Raw genomic sequence first — 26,443 nt, forward strand, 5'->3', positions numbered from 1 at the left:
TACAAGGGGTGGCCCTCCAGCTTGGGGATTGGGAATGGGGCTAACAACTCCTCACCGTAAGAAGTAAGCTTGTTACGAAAGGTCAGAGGAAGCTTAGGACCTGGATATATTTTTTTAGATAAACGACCCAAGCGAAAGAAAACGGACATGAGATTCGGTATGTACGTAGAATGTTCCAGGTATGTATAGGGCAGGTTTCCCCAGGGTAGTGGCGGAAAAAATCTCAAATTATAAGTTAGATTAGTTTGAGTACAGGAGGTCAGATGGGACGGAGTTGGCACGGAATTAGCAGGCGAATGAGAATCATAAATTAGGTACAGGATTTTTCGCGCATATAAGATTTATGTCAGCAGTAATTAATTCTATTTGGAATAAGGAAAACTTGCCTGATCAGTGAAAGGAGTTCATTATTGTACCAGTTCACAAGAGGGGTGATAAAATTGACTAGTAATTACCGGAGGATATCACTGCTATCAACTTTCAAATTCTCTCAACGTTAAGTCCACACATATATGAAATTATTGGGGATAATCAGTGTGAGTTTCGACGTAACAGATCAACTGCTGATCAGGTCTTTTGCATTCGTCAGATACTGGAGAAAAAATATGAGTACGGTGAGACAACACGTCGGCGTTTGTAAACTTCAAGAAAGGCTATGATTCAGTTAGGAGGGAAATATTGTACAATATTCTGATAGAGTTTGGTATACCCATGAAACTAGTTAGGCTGATTAAAATGTGTTTAAACAAACGTATAGTAAAGTCCATATAGGTAAACAATTTTCTGATAATTTTCCTATCCATAATGATCTAAAACAAGGAGATGCTTTATCACCACTTCCTTTCAAATTATGTTTCAGAATATGTCATTAGAAAGGTTCAGGAAAACCAGGTGAGGCTGAAATTAAATGGAACACATCAGCTGTTTGTCTAGGCTGATGTGAATCTACTGGGAGATAATGTTACGTAGATGCCATAAAGAAAAGAGAAACCTTAACTAATGCTAGTAAGGAGGTCGGCCTAGAAGTAAACGCAGAGAAAACCAAGTACATTATGGTGTCTCATCTCCAGAATGCAGGGTAAATCATAACACAAAGATAGTTAACAGATACTTTGAAAATGTGGCACAGTTCAGATATTTGGGAACGGTTATAACAGATCAAACCCTGATTCAGGAGAAATTAATAGGGGATTGAACTCGGGTAATGCTTACTACCATTCAGTCCAGAACATTTTGTCTTCTCGTCTGCTGTATGGAAACATTAGGATTATAATATACGTGTATAAACTAAAATTTTGCCTCTGGTTCTGTACGGGTGTGAAACTTGGTCTCTGATATTAAAGGAGGAACATAGACTGAGGGTGTTTCAGAACAGCGTGTTGAGGAAAATATTTGGACGAAGGGAGGTGAAGTGACAGGAGGTTAGAGAAACTGCTTAATGAGGAAATTCATAGATTGTGCTCTTCGCCAAATATAACTAGAACGAATTTGACACGGCATGTAGCACGAATGGGAGAGAAGAGGAATGCATATATGATTTTGGTGAAAAAGCCAGATTTTAAAGAGGCCACTAGGAAGACCAAGAAATAGTGGGTGGATAATGCTAAAATGAATCTTAGAGAGATAAGATGAGATGGTGTTGACTGGATCGATCTGGCTGAGAATAGGGATCATTGTAGGGCTCTTGTGAACACAACAATGAACCTCTTTGTTACATAAAATCCTTCAGAGTTATCGAAAAGCTGCACAACTGGATGCTTCTCAAGAAGGGTTCAGCTCCATAAAGTTAGTTTAGTTAGCCAACACGTCATTTCAGATACCGAGCACATTTTTCTTTTTTTGCTTGTGCTCTTGAACTGCAGCAATTTACGCAGATGTAGGAACACAGTGTTTTCTTGCCGGAAATATGGAGTAATTTTGGATGGTGGGAGTAGTACACTTAAAATTCTACTTCATATTCTAACTCCGTGCCGTCCCTGCAGCAAGACTGCGAGGAGTAAGAACACGAAGTTGGAATACACATTGCAACAGGATACTTCAGCATAGTAAGCGCTTGTAGAGCAGTTACTTTGCAGCGACCGCGAAGTACCTACATACATCAGACCCGTTTCCATGCAGCGCCGCGGTAAAGACGATCCAACAGCAACCACTCAAGGCGCAACAGTAGTGTTACTTCTGGTAACAGGGTTTTCTACTATGTCCGTGCCGAGAAATCATAAAAAAAACAACGGGGCCACAAGTCAGTTCTGTACCGGAATCTGTGAAGAGAGAACTTGATTGCGTGAAGCTGAAGAATCTCCACTCTTAGAAGCCGTTGCTAGGAAACGGCCTGTGAAAACAGAGTAGGCTGGAAATGGCTTAGCGGGTGTTTTTGTGATTTATGAATTGTGGAGATTAGCGGTGGCGCTCTAATTACTTGTAGTCCCGAGTTGTGTGTATAAATGATCAATAAATCCATTCTCCCATCCAAAATACCGTCGATAGTCACTTCTTCATGTGACATTATTTAAATAAGGCTTGTTGTGTGGTGGGCTAAGGCACTCACACGTTCAGTATCTTACATCCCCCATTTGGTTTGGCCATATCTTCAATTCCAGACAAATTGCTTAATTTCCTGCAGCTTTCTTCTAGTTACGTTATAGCATAGTTGGTATAGCGACTGCCTANTTTGCTAGCGCTCTGTGGGTTTGTTCCGGCTGAAGTTTTTTATGGTTTCTTTACAGAGCTAATTCTTTAAATAGGAGACCGCGCGTTCCTTCTATGTAGTTTTCAATTGAGCATTCAAAATTATTATTGCGTTTGGTGCGACATATACGTTACATCTGAGAAAGCGTCGTTAAATAAACTAAAGAATAAATACAGAAACCCTTACACTTCACTGAAAGGCAATTTGCTTCATACGGAGAAGCTTTTATAACGAAGTCTCTTTTAACTCTTTTTATAATGGCTCGTAAATTCATTTGCATATAAAATCTCTACAGAGGAGAGACTATTATAAATTTCCCTATCGATTTTTGGCTAGTCTACTTCAAGTGCCTTCAGACTAAGGGAACGTCTCTACTTTTTGTCCCCTAACAAATAAGCCTCTACTTAGGAACAGGAGCAGCACACAAAAAGATGTAATTTCGCCCAAGACAGTTTTGTGCCCCACCGCAAACTGCTGTAGGAAAATGCTTTTCAGATAGGGTACACCTACTCAGTTTCCTGACACATGATTTCACATTACGATATTTGAACCCACCACATGCTCTTCTGCATGTAGTTTTAGAAGTTGCCAAATATGATAGTGAAATATTTCACGCGTTGTTTCAACAGATATCGACCCATGGATCCAATATGGATCTTGATCTAACATTGTTAAAAGAAATAAGTAAGTATACATATGGAACTGGACATAAAATGAAAAAAAATTATGGACAAAAATTGTGATTGAAAGGTTCAAGTGTACTTGAATATAGATGTCATTACAAGATAAATGTGAATCCCCCGCATGTCTTCGTATATACAGTATAACAATGCTGCCTCATCTAATGCTATTGCATACCACTCACACATGGAGCTGAGCCCTTCTTTAGAAGCTGCCAATTGTGCAGCAACTCAAGAACTTTCCAGCATTTTATGAAATCCGAAGGTCCATCACCGTGTTCACAAGAGCCCTCTCTTGATCTTTCGTAACAAGCTTGGTTTTTAGGGTAAGGAGTTCTTAGCCCCACACCCAACCCCCAAGCTGCATTATCACCCCTTGTGGGCTGTCCGCGACAGTTTATTCAGTATATTTGCAGCTACCCTCCATACCTGGAAGGCGTCTCCATCCACACCGAATGGAAATGAGATTGAGAAGGATTAATTAGTGGAACATTGGAGGAAGATGCCGTGGCCTAACGTTTAGTATTATCGAAACCCTGCACTGGAGAAAGGGACACAAACCGCGACAGTAGTCCAAATTTGCCATGATAACATTGTTGATGGCCAGGAGGAAAGAGGAAACTTATCTTTTTCGAACACTGTTGTATGAAGGCTGGTGAAGGACGTGGAAAAAGACGAACTTCACACTTCGCCTGTTTCACCGTACCCTGCTCGAGCTGCAGTTAACAGAGAATGGGTGAACCCAGAGTACTGGTAGAGATACATATTCTCCGTTAGGAAGACGTATAGGAAAGTAGAGGACTTGATCGTGGTATTCTTAAATTAGGCATACGCTGAAGTCGTCCTAAAATTTTGATAGTTCATTTAACTGCGCCCTCAGTACCACTCGCTTCATAGCATGAAATAGTAAAGTAAAGCCCATAGGGTTGTGAGGCGTTGAGGGTCCCACATTATCTAGACAATCGGCTCAAAGATGGCGGTAAGATTGTCAGCCTTACGCGCCGGCCGCGCTTTACTCCCCAGGAAAATTATTTAATTAATTCCTGGTACTCATTTCTGTTAGAGGCTGAGTGAACCCCAGGGCCTGGTGCGGCTGGAATGATTGGGTCAACTGAAAAAATCCAATACCTCATCGGGACTTGAACCCGCGACCTTCCGGCTTGTAGCATAGCCCCTCAACCACTAATGGTAGAATGGTAATGAAAGTGAATTGCACAGCACGTGGAGGCCGCTGTAGACTAATCTAAGGTATTCTCTCAGCATTTGCTAAGGGTGACTGAGGATAACCGAGAAATACCACAGTCAGTATAGCCTGCCTCCAGACCGAGATGTGAACTGAAGCTCTCCTAAATAAGAAGCTGATATGCTACCCATTCGACCAGTTCTGCCGTTCATTGGCTGCAGTTTGGTGGTGACTTCCAAGTACCAGCTGCTTCACCACCNGAAATCTTGATACGTCATTTAAGCACTCCTACATAAGAGGCTGATATGCTACCCACTCGACCAGTTCGGCCGTTCATTGGCTGCATTTTTATGGTGACTTCCAAGCACCAGCTGCTTCACCACCTGTGCTCATTGAACAGAAGACTATTCTAGAAGTGGGGACAAAAGGAGAGGTAGCAACTACGGCCACGAGTCAATACCATCTGCCAAAATCATAATCGGATTCCAACGAATTTGAAAATACCGTTATGATGTCATTTAGCAATATGACATTGGCAGTAAATTTAAGGGAATCTTCATTTTGAAGGTATCAGTGGATACACACAGATATGGACCTGATACCAGAAAGATACGTTAAAATCACGATCATTTTAGTTGAACTAGCAATGTTTCTTTTTTCTCTCTTCTTCAGATGGGCCACTTAGATGTGGTCGTACCTCCTGACTTCGTCAATGAAGACACATCTGGTGATGTGATGGTGCCTGAAGGGGGCACAGTGAAGCTGACATGCAGGGCGCGGGGTTACCCCATTCCACACGTCCTGTGGCGGCGCGAGGATAATATAGACCTTGTCATTAAGGAGCCTTCGGGAGTCAAAACGAAAGGTGAGTTCTACAAACAAATGTGTTGTTTGTTTCGGAAATTTCTCATTTCTTTCTCCTCTCGAATTCTACCGCAAAATGTAATCTGTATTTTCTCCTTGTTTCTTACTCTAAAGCGTAACTTAGGGAAGTGTATGTACTCGGGCAGAATAAACATTTCGCACGAATTGCCANGGATACACACAGATATATGGACCTGATACCAGAAATATACGTTAAAATCACGATCATTTTAGTTGAACTAACAATGTTTTTCTCTCTCTCTTCTTCAGATGGGCCACTTAGATGTGGTCGTACCTCCTGACTTCGTCAATGAAGACACATCTGGTGATGTGATGGTGCCTGAAGGGGGCACAGTGAAGCTGACATGCAGGGCGCGGGGTTACCCCATTCCACATGTCCTGTGGCGGCGCGAGGATAACATAGACCTTGTCATTAAGGAGCCTTCGGGAGTCAAAACGAAAGGTGAGTTCTACAAACAAGTGTGTTGTTTGTTTCGGAAATTTCTCATTTCTTTCTCCTCTCGAATTCTACCGCAAAATGTAATCTGTATTTTCTCATTGTTTCTTACTCTAAAGCACAACTTGGGGAAGTGTATGTACTCGGGCAGAATAAACATTTCGCACGAATTGTCACTTGTCAGCGATTTCTTATTCAGCATCTTGAGTTCTGACGTTGAATTATTTCATAGTTTTTGTTCCTTAAGATCACAAAAGTAAAACGTCTGTGTTTCTCTTAGCATGAAATTTGTTTCCTTTGTTTGCAGAATATGATAGAAATAAAATCTGTGTAGTGTCATTGTTCAGCATTTCGCCAAAAGAGAACCATGCGATTTCTTATAAAGAAATTAATGACGAACATTATGTTTCTTCTATATATTTCTTATCATCCTGCAGTTTAGAATACTAATTTAAATTTATATTGAAGATAAAAAAATAATTCTTCTGGAACAGGTAGGTATAAAACATTTTACTTATCTCACCAATTATTAATTTCAGGGAAGCGAAGTTTATAGAAATTGAGTTGACGAAAGATTTGTAATCACTTTACATTTCCAAAAGGTTCTGTTTTCCTTGGTACTAACTTAAGACCTTTTTATATGTGTACTAATTTTCATTTAGTAATTGAATGAGGTGTTATCTTAATCTACGTGACAAATATAGGGATGATGCGGGAAACTATACATATGAAGTCTAATGGTCATTGAAAATTTGGTAGGAAGCCTATGTAAGCGTTTCAGACTTTATTTCCACAAGTTCTTCACCAATGTTACATTCCAAACCCTTTCATTTGTCTTCCTATTGTCCTTCCTTCCCTCATTCCTTCCTACCTCTTCTTTACATTAAACCATTTTAGGAGAATATCGCCGTTATAAGAGAACAAAACATAACCGTGCTAAGTACCGTGTTCTTTCAGCTTACCTTCGTGGCTTGTGTCCTCTGTGTGTGCAGGGCAAGAAAATGCACGCAGACTGGCTTATATGAATGTATTAAGTAAAATTAAGTTCATATACACGTTTATCGAATAATGAGTCGCGGTCGTTCGTTGAATAAATCCATCTTGCAGACTCTGATAGCAACAACGTCTTCCAAGTGAAAGCAACCAGCCAAATGTGCATCGCATTGTCTTTCGAAAGTTTAGCGACAAAGTGTAATGTTATCCACTGCCCCAAGGGTTCATACAAGGCTACATTCATATTAATACATTGGTTGCGGGAGAAAATGGAATGGAAACTTGTATCTCGACGTCCCCGTATGTATTCAGAGCGTGGTACTTAGTTAAGGACGCAGAAACTTTTACGCTCTTGATCCTTATTCTGCATATTTTTATATCACCAGTTCATCTTTTCATTTATGGACGACAAAAATATATTTCTTCACAACTGCTAAATGGTTTAGATACAAAAATGCTGTCGTTCTTAAACATATTGTAAGGTATGGCTATAATGTAACATTCAATATACTCATGAATTATTATGTATATCATTTCTTTCAGCATGCTCCATATCAATACAGGGTTGTTTCAAATAGGCATTAAAAGCCTCAATGAATTTTACTTAGTGTACTAATGTTTTTGTGATCTTCTGATTTTGAAAAAGTAACGTGTTTTTAAGTTTTATATAAGGCAGAGAGTTGTACTGGAAATCAAAAGCCAAATTTGCATCCCTCTAACAATATTCATGCATAGCGAGGGCAACTACTCTAGGGTTAAAAGAACTTTACACGTTTATGTAGATGAAATATGAGGGAAGAGAGATAGACAGCTAAGCCATTGTCCTTTCCGTCCGGCTTACGTTAATCAGAGGAATACTAAAAAAATTAATAAAACCTTGTGTTACTAATGATTGATGCTCGTAAGGGATAGCATTTTTCTTTTCGCCATCCTATTCTGGTCTGCTTTGGGGCCCAATGAGTTTCCCATATAACGAGTAATCCCCGTCTATTTTCTTAAGTGTAAAGCGACCGAAGCATGAAGCTAACAACTCAGATCTTCCTGGTGTCAAGACTGACAGTGTATGAAGCTATATCTTTACTTCGCCACAAGTCTTCATGGTGTGGTGCTTAATTGAAACAATAAGATCAAGAGAGGATAAAGGACGCTTTTCATCAACTGAACATTTTCCTCTTTACAGTTAACTGACTCAATTAAGCTCAAGGATAACACTTCAGACCTCCAAACGAATGCAAACCCCTGCAGAATTTTGTAGAGAACCGAGATTAATGGCCGTAGGAATCTCTTGCGCTGAGCACATAAACACCCTCTACCCGCAAAAGTTGGTACTAACTTCGCCGACAAGCGGCGGTAGCTCGGTCGGTATAGTTCGCTTCACGACTACAGGCCACGGACTTTCTTTTGTTTGTATTGTAAGGTGTCGGCGAGGTTGTCAATATCATAAATCGTCTTTGTCACACTTTAAACAAAGTGAACAATATGAAATTTCAGCTTCTTGCGTCTTTGGATAGAAATATCTTCTGGGACGTGTCTTCATCTTTAGGCTAAAGGAGTAAGGTTACTTTCTACCCTGAATACTGAGGCAGCATTTCCTCCGAAACGTTGATAACTGTCTATCAGACTACACGGCCCCAAATCTTATAAGACAGCCATCTTCAGAGTATATATAGCAAGAATGAAGGGAAAGAGAACCAGAGAATTTGTGGTACCACTGTGCAGGAAAGAAAGGTCTGACAGATCTGATTTAATTATCAACAGTTGATTCAAGCGAAATTCCCCACGACACTTATCAAGATGGCTTGTTTATGGAAGCCGTAGCAGTGAGGGGTACGATTGCTCGCCTGTGATAGCAACGGGCCGAATTGGCTAGTGGCCAAGAAACTCAACTAGTCCCTAGAGACCGCAAGTGGTACGAAGAAACAAAATGAAGATCGTTGTCCTTGGACGAAGTAGTTTCCGGCCTCAGTCCTTTGCACAACGACCAAGGAAATGACCAAGAGTGAAAAGAGAGAACAGAAAGATGGGAGGCAGAGTTCAATCCCCTTGTCTGCAACCCATCCCTTACTGAAAAGGAGCAGAAGAGGGAGAGAAGGAATCAGTGAAGCAACCAATGTAGTAGACAAGACAAAGGGGAAGAAAAAGCTAGTCCTTACTGCTATATTTCGTTGTTATGTCTTTGCAGTTTTATTCGTAGAATTCATGTTATTCCAGGGGCAAACCTGTCTGCGAATTCTTTTGTATTGGTCACACTTGGCTTCCGACTAGCAGTTGATTTACTGACAGCGTAGAGAACAGATGACTTGATCCACTGTTGCGCAAAGTATAACAGCGGGACAATGTGATGAGAGAACCCTTCTTTTTGTACTGGTAGGGAATGCCCTTAAGCTCTTGGCAAGTGTTATTCCTATAAATTTTAAAATTAGTGATCAAAAGATTGCAAGTGTAAAACCGACAAACAACAGAACAACGTAACATAAAAAGAAGAATAATTTATTTTCGAAATGTTAGTTATCCATTGTTTTTATGTGCTCTTATGTACGCATGTGCGGAAGCTGTGTTCCATAATGGGACAAGGAACCTCCTGAGCGTCTGAGCGACTGTTTGCTTCTCAAGAGAAATTCTTCTGTATGGAATTGCTTTGTTAGCTCAGTTAAAGTGGGCACGCGGTAGCGTAGTTGGTTGAGGCACCATGCTAGAAGCCGGAAGGTCGCGGGATCGAATTCCGATGAGGTGGATTTTTTTTTCAATTTACCTAATCCTTCCAGCCGCGTTATGGCCCGGGGGTCGACTCAGCCTCTAACAGAAATGAGTACCAGGAATATTCTTGGGGGTAAATGGCGGCCGGCGCGTAAGGCTGAGAACCATCTATGAACCGATTTTCTAGAAAAGAATTGTTGGGTATGAAAAAGAGAAACATCAGGAGGTTGGAGGCAATTACAAATGAAAACTCCAGTTTCTGTACCATTGAGAAAATATTGGGTTTATCAGATTTAGGAGAATTGTACTGGGTGGGTATGTAAGACATGTTGGGAAGACAAATGGAGGGTGGAAGCTGCTTGCGAGGTCCAGATGTAAAGGGAAGAATACCATTGAAATAAATATTAGAAACATTTGGCCTTAGGAAGTGTATTACTTTAAATTGTCTCAGAATAAGGTTCAGCAGCGGGATTTTGTCAACAAGTTTATGAACCTTCAGGTTCCATAATAGGCTTAGGCTTAATTTTCAAGTTAAGCTACTAGGAACTTATCAGGAAACCCCTGAATCACGAGTTAATTATTTCCATTGTATACTGATCAATTACAAAATATTAACAAAACACTTATAAACTCAAATTGTTGCTCTAATATCCACAAGAAGCAGAAATATTTAATTCAATAAATAGCCAACTCCATGCCATGCAGTCTTCTTGAGCAATTAGTGGTTAATCGAATTGTCGAATAATTCATGGAATATGTTTATTCCAGAACATAACCGTTCATCAGCATGTTCACAGTTTCTCCAATTAGATATCTTATAGAGTTCAGGGTAATATTACTGTTTTATTAATTATTTTATTAATATTATTATTATTATTATTATTATTATTATTCTCTCAATCATATTTAGCATGTAAATAAACAAAAAGTTGGAATAAATTATTATGTTTATACATTGATCCATTTAAATCTGGAATTGTTTTATATTTTATTGATGCCATGATTATTCTAATCAAAAATATTAATTGTATATATTTTAATTTTCTCACTTCTCAATTTATGTTGATAGAGTTATTATCATAATAATTATTATGAAGTCCTATGTGTGTATGTACATATATTGTCCTTTCTCATCACAAATGGCATAACTGTTGGAAATGTATTTAATATATTTATCTCTCCTATTAAAGTTAACTTCAATATTTTGGAATTTTTGCTATTGTATATATTCATATTTTATATTTTGGACTTTAATTATTTTTGTATATTTCTGTGTATTCGTTGACCGCCTTTGTGGTCTAGTAGTCAGTGTTCCTGGCTAGAGATCCAGAGGTCCGGGTTCGATTCCCGGCGTTACCAGATTTTTTCTGAGAAGTAGTGGGTCTTGAACGGGTCCACTCAGCCTCGTGATGATAACTGAGGAGCTATTTCAAGGAAATAGCGGCTCCGGTGTAGAAAATCTGAATTAACGACCGTGGGGATTCGCTGCGCTGACTACGCTACACCCTCTGTCCGCAATATTTGGAAGTAAACTTCGCCTACAAAAGGCGATCGCTCGGTTGGTATAGTTCGCTTGCTGACTGAAATCACGGAGTTCTATGTACTAGTGCTAACTTTGTGATTGGCCACTGTGCTGTTAAGTTTGCACGTAAATAAACAAGAATTGAATTGAATTATGCAGCTGTATTTTGCAGCCATTGGTTTAATTGTTTATTTCCCCTTGTCTATTACATTTATGTTTCTAATCTAGGAGACTTAATTGCACTCTTTAGCAAGAAGAAATATCACCTCGATTCTAGTTTGGGTTCGTTGGTTCCCGCGGGAATATGTTTGCCGAATCCTTGCATAGCAATGGGTCTATGAGTCACAATAAAATAATTATATAATACAAGCGTGATGACATAAGAAATAATGTAATAATAAGTATAGACAGAAGTAGTAGTGGTGACAACAGTAGTGGTAATATTAATAGATAAATACGAGTAATATTCCTTCTTACTTAGTCTTTTTCATTTTGTTTATAATTAAATTGTTTCAAGTATTTAGTAAATAGACGTGTTAAATGGTTTTTCGTGCTATGAAACCTTTCATCAAATTTATATTTGTCTTAACTTTATAGAAATATTAATTTTTCTTTTGCATACGTAAATTTCCTCTGCGTATTCGTAGATTATTTTGGAATAAGCGTGCATTTTGCACCGTTGTACTGCGTTTTCTTCATTATTTGTTATTGGCATTAATATTATTTTCAAGTTCTTTATTTTAAATAAATGAAATTAATGTAAATAAGTTGTAACACTTGTTTATGTAACAGGACTGGACATTATTTAATCACTTTAGAAGAACAGAGAAACTAGAACTCTCAGGTAAATGCGATTAATTTGATTAAGTTTACATGTTTAATAATTTCATCATCCGCATCATCAGATAGTCAGTGAGATGACTTGGCATGTTGACTAACTCGGATTTTATTCGTATTTTCAAAGATCTTCATTGGTTATTGATCCATGTTATTCACAGCTTTTCAATACTGATAATAATTTCAAGGTGAAAGGAGTAGGTTGTGTTTCTTATCACCTCTCCTACCCTGATGCCAGCCTCAACTACAATTCCTGAGTGCTGTTGTCTCTGGCCAGCAAGCTAGTGATGTACAACCGCATGGAAAACACGGGAGACACTGAGTATGGATAAGCCCATCTGGAGGACTAATTATAGCAGCCCTGTCATTAGATTACCCATAGACAAGCTAGTAACTTCTCATGATGGATATTCCATCAGTTGCAAGCCTCTAAAGGAAAGCTGGAAGTACTCTTTTGTTTTTATGTTTGTATTCATGACAAAGTAAGTATTGATTCAAAGAAAATTGGATTTACATAGAACATGAAAAGTATTTTAATCAATCAACCAATACTAAGACCGAAAATTCTACGTCATGATTTTGGGGAGCCGAGATAACTCAGTCGGTATAGCAACTGGCTACGGGCTGGATGGCCGAGGGGTCGGAGTTCGAGTTCCGTTAGGGGCAAGAGTTTTCTGCTCCATGTCCTCAAGCCATTTCTGTTGCCCACCCAGCCTCATATCTAATGGGTACCGGCTTTTCCAACGGGGGTAAAGCGATCGGGGCGTGAAGCTGACCACCTACTTTCAACTAGTGTTGATGTCAAGAAAACGTGGATCTGTACATCTACTCGCCCATACGTCTTCATGGCGTGGTGCTTAATTAGTTAAGCACGGGGACAACTTTGCATTACCTTAACTTTACGTCATGGTTGAATATGTTCATAGGGTGACAGAATATTGCCGTGTGTAAGGCGGTATGAGCGACGAAAATGACGGGTTCTAGTTCGGATGATTGGCTTTATTGGCACCTTGGTTGCAGTCTCTCTTAATTACATATAAATACGGCGCTATCTTTGACTTCCACAATTTATAGTTGAAGTTACACGCACGCTATGATCCTCAGCTTTCACTTGTCGTCTCATTGCAACGGAATTAAAACAGCCTCTGTGACTAAATATTCTAATAACACACAAATTCTTCACAGACCGACTTCGTATTCATCTTCTACGACGAACCTTCCGTGGCTATCTTCCATCGAAAACTCAGAACTTAACTCGTAGCGCCTTTCATTTTAAGAAAACTCCTTTGCACGGACCCAACGGAAAACACCGCCCCCATTTTTGTGGATTCATGTTTACAGCTGCGTTGCCTGGCAACAGACTTCCTACAGCTCCGTACTCAGGCCAGATTCGGACCGCCTAGAAAACACATTTTCCCTTCTATTGTTGCGTTGTGTTTACAAAGCTGCTGCCTGGCAACGCGTTGCTCATATCCTTTATAATATTAATCTTTACGAAAGGGTTGTCGCTGATCTCAGCAGCTTCTGTTATGTTGATTTGCAAACCGTTGTATTATTGTTACCTTACTGTACCATTTTCGAATTATGTCGCCCCGAAGAAGTCCATTTCTGTTCGATTTTTCCCCCGTTATGCCGCTTACCCCCATTTTGTATGCAGCATTCCCTCCCCCCATATTCTTTAGAAATATACTGTATCTCTAGTAGTTTATGAGTTGCTGTTTAAATATCAGAGCCATGGTACATTCATAAATATTTATTTACCTTCCGGTAGCTTGTGCAGAATCTCTGAACGAATATTACAGACTGGTACAGTAGTTACGTAAAGTCAATCAAGGCTTAAATCATGCCTTAAGTGGAGCAACTGGCTTAAATTATTTTTCCTTCCTCATTTTTAGCCTCTTTCTATGTCTGCGTTGTCACATAAATTTCGGTGCTACGAGTATAAGCTGATTCTTATGAAGCTTCATGTTATCATCACATTACCATGGCCTTAGTTCATACGAAAGCGTACAAAGTACCGCCAATATGACGGATATAAGAATACGTATAATGGGAGTGCCAGTCGGTAGAGCGATTAGCTACGGGCTGGACTACCAAGAGGTCGGAATTCGAGTCCCGATATGATTAAGAATTTTCTGTTCTTCATGATTTCCTGACCGCCTCTGCGGTCCACCCTACCTCCTATTCAGTGGGTACCTGGGGATCTTTCTCAGGGTTAAGCGGCCTGGGCGTCAAGCTGACCACTCACCTCCAACTAGTGCCGAGGTCAAGAAATGTAGTTATACTATACACCAACTCCCCCATACGCCTTCATGGCGTAGTGCTTAATTAGTTAAGCACAGGAATACCTTTTAACTTTACCTTTACTACTAGAATTATTTAAGACAAATTATTTGGTAATGCTAGAGCTTCTAAGATAGTTTCTAGCCAGTGCTTCGTTGTTTATATAAAATAGCAACAATATAAAAATTACATAAATCTCTGCNCCTCTAGAATCATTTGAGACTAAAATTATTTGGTAATGCTAGAGCTTCGAAGATATTTTCAAGCCAGTGCTTCGTTGATTATATAAAATAGCAACAATGTTAAATCTACATAAATCTCTCCTCCGTTTGAAAGTCGTAAAAACAGACAACTATAATTAGGCACAAGATATTAAGGACGTAGACAAAATATCTCATTTTTGTATATGAAGATTTCTTATACTTTGAAAGTGGCAGCTCTAACTAACATGTGACACTTTCAGAATTTTCGTCTCAGAATTATCAGGTAGTTGTAATATTTACCCATGTAAGATAGGAGAAGGGGCCTATTACATGGAAAACATGGTGCTATGCAGAGAATCCTATTTTATGGCCATCACGAGATGGACCGTAACAGATCCACAACTTCAGAAGACACAGTAGAACAGCAAGACCTCCAAAAATGAAAAAGTGCAATCTGTAATAAAATTGAACTTTAATTCATGAACGTTTAATCAATAATATAATTAAACTAGTTAGAGTGAACTTGACGCAGTGATGAGCGTGAGTAGTAAGTGACTGAATACAAGTGAAAGTGAAAGCATAACTAGTGATCTGAAATGAAATTCGATTCACAAATTTTCAACTTTTAAAAATTTTTAATTTAAATTTTAACTTTTGACATTTAGAACAATTTTAACTTGTGTTTTATGAGAGAGCTTGATATATTATTGAGCGTGAGCCTGAATAAGATACAAGATCGAATAAGTGAGAAGATGAATGTGATTGCGTGTAATTATACAGCTGTGTTCGTACACCTGAGGATGACCTCTTGAGGTCGAAACATGTAGTGTAATAATAATAAAAATATGTTGTGTGGTCGGTAAAATTGACTCTAATATTGATATAGTTGAGAAGTCTCTGTGTCTCTTTATAATTACAGTGATCTCTTCATAAAGATATTTTCATAATATTTTTCTGAAAGAGTGTTTCTTAAAATATATCCTTTAGAAAAAAATAACGCTAAAATATTTACAAATAGAATAAAATTAGAAAATCTAAAGAACCCTCAGCTATATTTGAGTGCGTTTCTGTTGCTCTAGAGCAAGGGTCTCCAAACTACGGACCGCGGGCCACATCCGGCCCGCGAAGTGATTTTATCCGGCCCGCGAAAGAATTGTGCAGAAATGCGCCAGTTGAACTAATTTTCCATTAAGTAGTGGTAAATGTGATTCCGAGCTTATTGACCTGACATATTGTACTGCAGTTCGATGGCTTAGCTGTGGAAATGTTCTTTCACGCTTCTTTCAGCTCAGGAATGAAACTGATATATTTCTTACCGAGAAAAACCATTACGAACCACTTTTATCAGATACCGAGTGGCTTTGGAAATTAGCAGTTTTGCTGATCTGGTGAACCATATGAACCATTTGAATTTAAAGTTGCAGGGTGAAAATAACTTAGTCTGTGATTTATTTGCACTTATCAAGGCATTCAGAGCAAAGTTGATACTTCTGGAAAGCCAAGTGAAAAATTGTAACTTTGTTCATATGCTATACTGTGCAGAGTTGCATAAAAAGGGTGAAGCAGAATTTCCTTCCTTGTGTACAAATTTAGTAATTTCAGTTTGAAAGAAAAATTTCGGAAGCGATTTGCTGATTTGGATTCCAATGCTCAGGAATAGATTGTTTCAAAATCCGTTTGACTGTGATGCTGCAGATGTCGCGAGTCAAATTCAAATGGAATTATCGAACTTCAGGAAAATTATCATATTAAAGACAAATACAAGGAAGGAAATTTGGTCGAATTTTATAAATTTCTGAACTCTGAGCAATTTCCAAATTTAAAGAAATTTGCTTGTAAATTTATCTCCATTTTTGGGACGACATATCTGTGTGAACAAACTTTTTTCCAGATGAAGTACATCAAGTCGAAATACAGGGCAAATTTATCCGATGAACATTTAAAGTCGCTACTTGTGATTAGCGTTTCAAAATTTGAACCTCAATTTAATCAGATTTTAAGAATGCAAAAAGAGTTCCATCATTCACATTAATTGTTTTATTATAATTTGTGATGAAAATATGAGCATTTGCTGCTACTGTCTGTTGTCATTAATATACGATAATTTATTCTCACGTACTTTGTATTTAGTTTATGAAATTCTGTGCTTTCAATAAAACTCATATACCTAGAGTTATTAATTTCTCATTTTATCCGGCCCGTTGAAAGTGCTGAATTACCTAATGTGGCCCGCGGTTCGAAAAGTTTGGAGGCCCCTGCTCTAGAGCATATGGTTTTTCTTTGAAAATGCATCCGAATTTGTTAAAATTAACATTAGGAAGATAAGGGTTACCACTTCCCCTTAAATCACGTGTAACTTCTTTCCTTAGTCTCCACGGAAGGCCTCGACAGCTGATAAGTGGAATTATCAAGGAGAGCGAAAGTTAATTTATTTCGGTTTATCTCTCTTTTATGTATCTGTATGATGCGTTTCTTGAGCACAGGGGTGATTAGACTTTCACCATTTTTGCCGAAAGTTTGTGGAGTCGAAACTCCACTTACTTATTTATTTATTTACTTACTTACTTACTCATGGAGTTGAGCCCTTCTGGAGGAGTCGCCAATTCTTCAGCTACTCAAGAATTTCCCAGCTTTTTGTGGAACCCGAAGGTTCATTACCGTGTTCACAAGAGCCCTCCACTGGTCCCTATCCTCAGCCAGATCTATCCAATCCATAACATCCCATCCTATCTCTGTAAGATCCATTCTAATATTGTCAACCCCTCTACGGCTTGGTCTTCCCTGTCGTCTCTTATTCAAATTTACCATGGTTGTCAGACGAAACTAAATTGATACTATAGAGAAATTAATTTCCTTGTGTGAGCTTCATCGAAGATAGACTAGGCATCAAAGTAATTATTTTTTTTTTAATATTAGTATCTTGAAGTTTGTCAGTTCACGTTTATTTTATTCTTTCAAACTGAAATGGGTTTCCTTTTTTATGCGAAATATTCCGCTATGAAACAGACTGTCTTCCCAGACGACACTTAGAAATTCTTATAAAAGAAATACTTAAATCTTCTCTTTCTTACTAAGGTAGTCAATGAATCGATTAGACGTCGATATATTCTTTTCCTGCAATATAAAATTTTGTATTTCCAAGTATAGTTCTGCATGGCGTGTACCGCTTGCGTAATATGTACACATCACATATTCTCATATGAATCCATATATATACAAGTCAAATATGTGTTCATGCATGAAACGTTGACTAACAAATATCTCGTATGCAATACTAACAAAATGAAACGAAACGTTGAGATGATGAAAGTCTTTTGGAATTTGTTTACTCAGACTCTCCTCCATGGATAACTAGGTCGATTTATTTCTGTAACTCTGTGCGCTACGATGATGATTTGCTTTCAAACTCTAGGCTAGATTATCTGTGTTAAAGAATTGTTTTCCCATCTTTCAGGTTCTGTGCTTTCAGATATTTTCTTTGTTTATTCTTTCCTGCCTTCTTTTCTTAGTCTGTTTTTAGGTATTCATTGGGAGGTTTTATATTAATTCATTGTGTTAACTCTTAGTCGTAACGACTCTTTGGAAGGAAGACTTAAACATACATACTTACTCACTCATGGAGCTGAGCTATTGTTGAGGAGCAGCCAATTCTGCAGATATTCAAGAATTTCCCAGCATTTTATAGAACCCGAAGGTTCATTACCGTGTTCACCAGAACCCTCCACTGGTCCCTATCCTGAGCCAGATCTATCCAATCCATGCCATCCCATCCTATCTCTCTAAGATCCATTCTAATATTGTCTGCCCACCTACGCCTTGGTCTTGCCAGTGGTCTCTTTCCTTCTGGCTTTCCCACCAATATCCTATACGCATTTCTCGTCTCCCCCATTCGTGCTACATGACCTGCCCACCTCATCCTCCTTGATTTCATCATTCTAATTATACTTGGAGAAGAGCACAAGTTATGAAGCTCCTCATTATGCAGTTTTCTCCAGCCTCCTGTCACTTTATCCCTCTTCGGTCCAAATATTCTCCTGAGCACAGATTTAAACATATTCCACAGTAAAACGTAAAGTAGGTAAGTAAGTGAAGCTATCCCTGTAAGAGGCTATGACGGCTCTTAGGGCTGTGAGACGAGGTCCCCACATTATCTAGACAATCGGCACAAAGATGGCGGTAAGGTTGTCAGCCTTACGCGCCGGCCGCGCTTTACTCCCTAGAGAAGGCGATCATATAACCAAACCACGAGCTTATTTCGAATCACTGGTCCCAGTTTTAAGCACTCTTATTTCGTGGGAAATAACGTAAGAGACAAATATATGTACTGCTACAACAAAATTACTACTACTACTATCACCACCACCACAACTGCTGCTGCTACTACTGCTACTACTACTACTACTAATAATAATAATAATAATAGCAATAATGTTATAAAATCAGTTCCATACAAGTATTTATTTATGTGCTGCCTCAGTAGCCTAATTACCAATTAGAAATTCAGCACAAATATAATTGCCAACATACAAAGAAAGGGAAGACAGAAGCAATACATAATTATGTGTTTATTATTATAATTATTCAATTCAAATCTCTGTTTATTTGTTTACTCATTAGCCTAAAAGTCAGTTATAAATTTAGTAGGAAGTAAGAGAGAAATAAAAACGGACAAAAACAGAAAACGAATCAAGGTAACTTGTATCGCTTGTAAAATAACATCACTATTAGTGCACCCAACAATAATGCTTCGAGGATAAAATAAATATATGCATTTATTTTTGTTGCAATAAATATTTTACTAATTAAAAAAGTGTCCTCATAAATTATTATGAAGGTAAATGATGTTGGTTCCTAATGTACCAACGTTCCAGAACAGAATAATAGCAACTGAAACACATCTAGCGGAAAGACTATTTCTGCTTGAAGAGCAGACTCCGATACACCGAGCCGGAACTCGATGACCAGCAGTTTCCAAAACAGGGGTCATCATTAAGAAGGAAGGCACAATTACACAAAGAGCGGAGTGGTGCAGCAAAGTGATACAAGCTCCTGCATGAAGTCTGCAAATGTAAGCGCTCCAAAGCATAAGAATGACTCTAATGATGTGTGGAAGGAAACGACTGAACAAACGGCTGCGACCTACTGCTGGATGCCTTCCAGTTTCTTGGCATAGAAGGCATAATGCAGTTCTAAGTATGAAGCACATTGAGTCTTAGAAGTGTGTTATATTGAGGCGGTCGAGTGGTGGAAAGGAGACAGATACTCTGTGGACCAGACTTAACGACTTCATATGCTGAAGTGCTTAGAAGAGTGCGTACGGGTTATGCAGGACTGACAATGATGGATATGACAAGCGTTTCTTGAAAGATATAAACTCGGTTTTAATACTGTTTAATTGCGCATAGTTTTACGTTATGATGTGTGGAATTAATATCAGACTGCAATAGGCTGCATTTTTCGGAGATTTAATCACCACCGAAAATTTGGATATTATCAGCAAAATTAGATACCTACTGTGACTAATTGGATAACATCCGGCATCAGTAAACGCGGCGAGTAGAGGCAGCAGGACAGCTCACTGAGGAACACTGCATGTAACTAGAATAGTTCCAGAAACAGCAACAATAATAACAATAGTCACCGCAGTAGAAGTAAAGCTATCCCTGTGACAGGCCGTGAAAGCCCCTAGGATTGTGAGAAGTCGAGGCTCCCATATTTTCTAGACAATCGGTTCACAGATGGCGGTGAAATTTTCAGTCTTAAACGCCGGCCGCCCTTTACCCGCAGGAAGATTCCTGGTATTCATTTCTGTTAGAGGCCGAGTCGACCACAGCGCCATAGTGCGGCTGGAAGGATTAGGTAAATTGAAAAACAAAATCAATGAACATATATATATATAATTTTTACCGTAAACGCAAGAATACTTTATTATTTATTTATTTTTGTAGCACGCACTACATGTTTCGACCTCAAATGAGTCATCTTCAGGTGCTGAATGTTTCTCACATACTATTATTGAACTGAAACGCCAACATTCCAATTTTTCTAAATGGTTCATACAAATTAGCTTCTGAAGAAGGCAGTCTTCCGGGATTAGGCACGTTGTATATATGGTGTTAACCGACGTTTCGGAGGAACAAATCGCCTCCATCTTCAGGGTAGAAGGAAAAATATAAGAAATCCGCAAGCGAAGAGACCGTGAGAACCGGTACTCGTATAAAGACAAATCCGTACTTCCGTACTTACGTCGATCTAAGAATTCCGCCATGTACGTAGATAGTTAACGTTCCTTCTTTACAGCTTTCCCGAAGAAAATGCTAATCAATCAGTCATTGCCTGAGGATACAGATAGTTCAGTTAATATTCACCAAACTTTTGTACAGAGCGCAGAAGGTCAAAGTCTGTACGAACTTCATGAATGCACAGAGAAACATTTCGTTATGTAACGACATAGAAAGTAAATAACAATCAGTTAAATCATCCGAATATTTTTCGAACCTGAAATTATTAAATAAATAAACCGCCTCTGTGGTCTAGTGGTCAGAGTTCCTGGCTACAGATCCAGAGGTCCGGCTTCGAGTCCCGGTGCTACCAGATTCCTTTTCTGTGAAGTACTGGTTCTGGAACGGGGTCCACTCAGCCTCGTGATGATAATTGAGAAACCATTTCACGGAAATAGCGGCTCCGGTCTAGAAAACCGAAATTAACGTCCGTGGGGATTCGTTGCGCTGACCACGTGGCACCCTCTATCCGCTAAAGTTGGCACTTACTTCGCCGACAAGTGACGGTCGCTCGGTCGGTATAGTTCGCTTGCGGACTACAGGCCATGGAGTTTGTTGTTTAAATGATTAAATATGTGTTTAGAAATGTCACAATCCCAAGAAATTTACTTAAACAATAAAATTAATTTCATTAGGTCACCTTTGTAAAATTAATTGTCACTTCAATCAGGAAATACTATAAAGGATAATGGTGTGCCCATTTCGAAATGATGACTTAATTGATAGCGATATGTACTTCATTGTTTACCGAAAAAAAGTTTATCTGATGATGGAAAGAATTGCGGTACAAAATGAATATACATCCATGCCCACAGTGTAACTCAGTCCTGCAGTCTCTCACTTGCAACTTCATGTACGTTATATCGATTCGGAGCCCCTTTCACCGACGTGGCAAATATAGATGACCTGACAAGTACATTCACCGGTAATATTAATACCATTATTAGCCGTTAACGCAAATTACACATGTTTTGAAACAAAATGTTAAGGAAATTATTCGGACTTCAGAAGGGCGAAGCGAGCAAGTAATGCAGGGTATTGCATAACGAGGCCACATACTATTTAAGAGTAGCGAAGGGTAGGAGATTTTTGTGGGATTAGTGTGCGGAAAAACGCACATAAAAACGTTTATTGAGAAAACTTCTTGTAAACTTTTCATCTGAATGTACAAAAAGAATATTAAGTTGGATCTTTGAGATACAGCTTGTGATGATGGAAGACAGATGAAACTGTCCCAGAAACTTTTAAATGACTATCATATCCAGACGTTAGCTAATTACTTCGTTTCTTGCACTTACGAAGGAAACACGTTTCACTGAAGAAGACTTGTTTTTGATGCTAGTCTTCAAGATCGGTAATAAAGCGCTGCAGCAAAGGAATAATGAGCTATCTATATGAAAGTCAATTTACATCTATATTTATAATTTTATTTATATTTCATTATTTGTTTTTATACCTTCTTACTATTTCGTTTTGATTATGAGTCTGTTTATTGGTAATGCTCCAGGCCTGCATACTGAAGGTAATCGGTTCGAAACCTTATTGAATTATAGCCAGCCGTAACTTTCTTCGACCTTCTGTTCGCTTTCTTCAGGTGAATTTCGGGATAGTATCTACAACCAGGTCACTATAGCCTCCTTGCAAATATTTTTATATTCCTTACACACAAGAATATTTTAGTTTTATTCAAAATTAGATTGCGGTCGTAGTTCAAGAGTCATATAAATTAATTTATAATCAACCACGTATCTCTTTTTTATTGATAACCAGCTTGAAAGACACTAATTTATTTTTTCTGAAAGAATGGCCACAGTAAACTTCATTCGCCAATCTTCTTCGATAAATTTCGGCTTATTCACTAATTAAGGAATTCCTTGTTTAAAGAACCTCATACTTCTGAACGCTTCTTTCGACACGGACTTATTTCCATTTATTTAATTAATTTAATTAATGTATTATTAAACACGAATGTTAGATGGTATATGATAGTATCAGAGGCAACATGTATGTTTCGAATCGTTTTCCGTTTCCCTTCAACATGACGCGAACCAATCAACCCATTTCCTTAATTTCAGACTTTACAGAAATCGGTCTGTGTTCAATGTATGCTGATTTCTGCTTGACCTGCCTCCACAGTGGGGCTTGGGGTGCCTAGTGCCGTGCGCCTCAGCTGCCGTGTCTATGACAGTCGTCAGCCTCAGAGGGCTGAAAGACAGCTTAATGAACTCCAGGTCAGAACGACCGGATCACCTCCTCACTCTGCAGTCTCCCGATTGAACCTAATATGGCGACCGTGCGGAATGCATTTCGATGAGTCTGAATTCTCTAGATCCTAGAACTAGGTGGTGCGTTCCCTTTTTTTGTCATCACAGAACAACGCTACCTTTTTATTTTACCCTACTAAATTTTTCCACTGTTCTGTGTTCTGGGTGCCGTAGCTACCTCCTCGCACGTGAGACCCATACTCCAGCTTGGAAAATATGCAATTCCTATGCGGAATCATTTCGAGATTCTGACCTCATCAGATACACATTTCCTTTCTCTTCAAGGAGAATTCAATTTCAGATTTATAACTATTACTTGGACCTCACCTGCCATCCCTTCCTTATTTAATAATCTTGAATACGTTACTTTGCATAAATATTCAGACCTGGAAGCGAATCCAGCCCAGGACGTATCTGCTGGCTAGTACAGCACATGAAAGCTTCCACTTGAAACTTCTTATGTTTCATTCCAGAATTATTTGAACTTCGGCATTCGGTTATTTGAAATTTCTTCCTAGAAAGTAGGGGCTTTAAGTTGTGTTTATGATTCATTTGGCTAAGGATTGATTTATTTTGCAATAGTTTTCAAAACACGTTAACTTTTGTAGCGTTGATCGCGTGGTTGTTGCACTAAAAACGATAGAAACTCATAAATGAGGCTGCGTCTCTTATTTTTTCGTGGGTTCTATCTCTAAACCTGTTTTGATGGAATCTAGTTCCGGAGGTCTACATTGAAAGTTATGAAAGGAGGAACGTACGCTGAGGGTGTTTGAGAACAGGGTGTTGAGAATATTTGCACCGAAGAGAGATGAAGTGACAGGAGGTTTGAGAAAACTGCATAATGAGGAGCTTCATAACTTGTACTCTTCTCCAAGTATAATTAAAATGACCAAGCCAAGGAGGATGAGGTGGGCAGGCCATGTAGCACGAAGGGGGGAGAAGAGGAATGCATATAAGTTATTGGTGGGGAAGCCAGAAGGAAAGAGACCACGGGATTAGGTAGCTGGACGATATTAAAATGGACCTTAGGGAGATAGGGTGGGATGGTATGGGTTGCATTGATCTGGCTCAGGATAAGAACCAGTGGAGGGCTCTTGTGAACACGGTAATGAACCTTCGTGTTCCATAAAATGCTGGGAAATTCTCGAGTACCTGCAGATTTGGCTTCTCAGGAAGGGCTCAGCTCCATAATGAAGTACATCGAAAGTTATCGGGAATAAATATGAATCTATGAGGTATAAGGCTTCTTTGAATGTCCCATCCCCTGGGGCATTATAAAATTACAGAAAATCTCAGTATATCCGATGCATCGCCACGTATTTTACGGTTCATTCCGACAAGCATTTGCGCCAGTCTTTAGGACAGTGTACGCTTTGTATTGAGGTAAGTATTCTTAACTACAGCCAATAACAAACTAATAAAGTACACATCTGATGGAAATTTTGTTTGTAGTGGCTAGCATTCGCCGATCATAGTGGCTGAGCGATCTAAGGCATGAACTGTTTTCGCTTGCTCGAACGTTGGGAATCTGGTTTCGAATCCCACTCAAGGCAGTGATGTTAGTGTGTGTGCGTTTTTTCTGTGTGTTGTTCTGTATGCAGGTTGCGGCCTTGCGATGGGTTGGTCACTCATCCAAGGAGTCCTAACGTCTGTGTAAAAAATCACAGAAATGAAAAAGCGGTCGGCCCAACGAAGGGCTGTAGTGCCATTGATGAATGAATGAATGAATGAATGAAAAGTGGCAAGGATTCTTGTCTCATTGTCGAATGTTCCTGGCTCGAATTTCGGTTTTGGACTGACTATTCAGACTCAGAATGTAAACACACACACACACATATATATATATATATAAAATCATTCTTCAGCCAAATTCCGACTAATTCCATTAATAATTAGGAGTTGTGTGAACAGTGTGTATCTTGCCATGTGGTGCCTCTGGTTTCCTCAGTCCCCGCAGGCTAACACCTTTACTTTAGACTATGTAAGGACACTGTTACATCCTTGAAGCTTCCTCTAGATTTACCATACTCAACCACCGCACTGGAGCTCATATCTACCTGTTTGCTCCATATTTTTTCCCTTGACACTACAGCCCCAGTGGACCTAGGCCTACCTCCATGAACTTCTCCGTTCACCTCTGTTTTTCTAGATCTTACACATTCGGTAGGACTCCTTGGGCGAGTGACCAGCTCGTCGCAAGGCCTCTACCTGTACACAGACACAGAAAAACGCACACACACAAACTAAACATCCATGCCCTGAGTGGGATTCGAACCCACGATCCCGGTTTCCAAGCGAGCAAAGACAGTACATGCCTTAGACCGCTCGGCTACCGTGACCGGCTGTTTGCTCCATATAGCGTCTAATTTGCCAACAAACAAAATTAAAAATTAGACCCAAAGCTGACTATTGAACGTGTGAAGCAGCGATTATTGGCCAAAGTACAACTTTTTATAAAATTGGTTTACTATTTTTATCAGTAGTTATCATGGTCTTTACTTTTATAATATCCATTCTGTGATTAAAAATTATATAATTATAATTATTGTTTTAATTGGAAAGTTCATAAAATCTGAAGTTAATATTTTATTAAACATTTATCTGTGTACATTTTACTGCAGATAAATGTGCTGAAATATTCTCGAACTATCAACGTTTCCTTCATCAGAGTCAATGCCAAAGAAGATTTTAACATATTTATCATTGTGTTTTATTGTGAATTGTATTTTATGGTAATAAAAACACAGACAGATAAAGCTGATTATCAGTATATACATAGAAATATAGGTATAATTTCTATTATAAAATACCAAACGTATTCAGAGGAAAACTAATTGGCCTTTCCAAGCAAGCAGTCAGATTTGTAGAATTAAGCTACCCCATAACACCCTGTCGTTTCTAGGGATGTTGTGATTCTCTAAGTTCGGAATTGTAGTAAAATATTAAATACTACTGTTCCTCGTAAAACTTAAATATTGCTCTGTATTGAAACAGTTAAATTACTGATTTAATATAGAGATATGCATGAAGTGGGTGAGTGAAGAAACTGCTTTATTGCGTTGTACTGTGCTGTAGTACAGAAGACTTGCTGGGAGTTCCACAGCATTGCAATTAGTAGTCGAGGAAAGTGCAAGAGATAGGGAATATAACTTGGAACCCATGAAGAAGCTCTCAAATAATTGATCACCTAGTGGCTGTCAACCAGTTTAGTTAAAGATAACGCTGATTGGAATGGAGAGGAATGAAACAGTAAGAAAAGTTTAAGTGCTTCCAGAAGTTCTAACAATTGTCAACACTTTACTCTTCTCTAGCGAACTTACATTGTGCTGTATCTCAGAAGTAAGTGAATTGTATAGTTCCGTACATTGGGCCCGCTTATAAACATTTCTGTTATATGAAACTTTCTATTTTGTCTAAATTACGGTAAATAAAGCTAGTTTTGTTATTTCAATACGTTAATTGAGAGTTTAGTCTATGCCGTTTTCGAAAAATA

At 38.8% G+C, this 26,443-nt stretch overlaps 1 protein-coding gene across 3 annotated transcripts in view; it reads left to right on the forward strand.

The window, feature by feature from the left end:
* LOC111870759 (lachesin) overlaps nt 1–26,443 on the forward strand; it is a 490,504-nt gene that overhangs the window by 410,279 nt on the left and 53,782 nt on the right. For all 3 annotated transcript variants that reach the window (XM_023863276.2, XM_023863277.2, XM_033753995.1), the window contains one exon: nt 5,222–5,414. In XM_023863276.2, the coding sequence (XP_023719044.1) occupies nt 5,222–5,414 (193 nt within the window). The remainder of the gene's footprint in view (nt 1–5,221; nt 5,415–26,443) is intronic.

Source organism: Cryptotermes secundus, unplaced genomic scaffold, assembly GCF_002891405.2.
Source record: "Cryptotermes secundus unplaced genomic scaffold, Csec_1.0 scaffold263, whole genome shotgun sequence".
Classification (NCBI taxonomy): Eukaryota; Metazoa; Arthropoda; class Insecta; order Blattodea; family Kalotermitidae; genus Cryptotermes; species Cryptotermes secundus.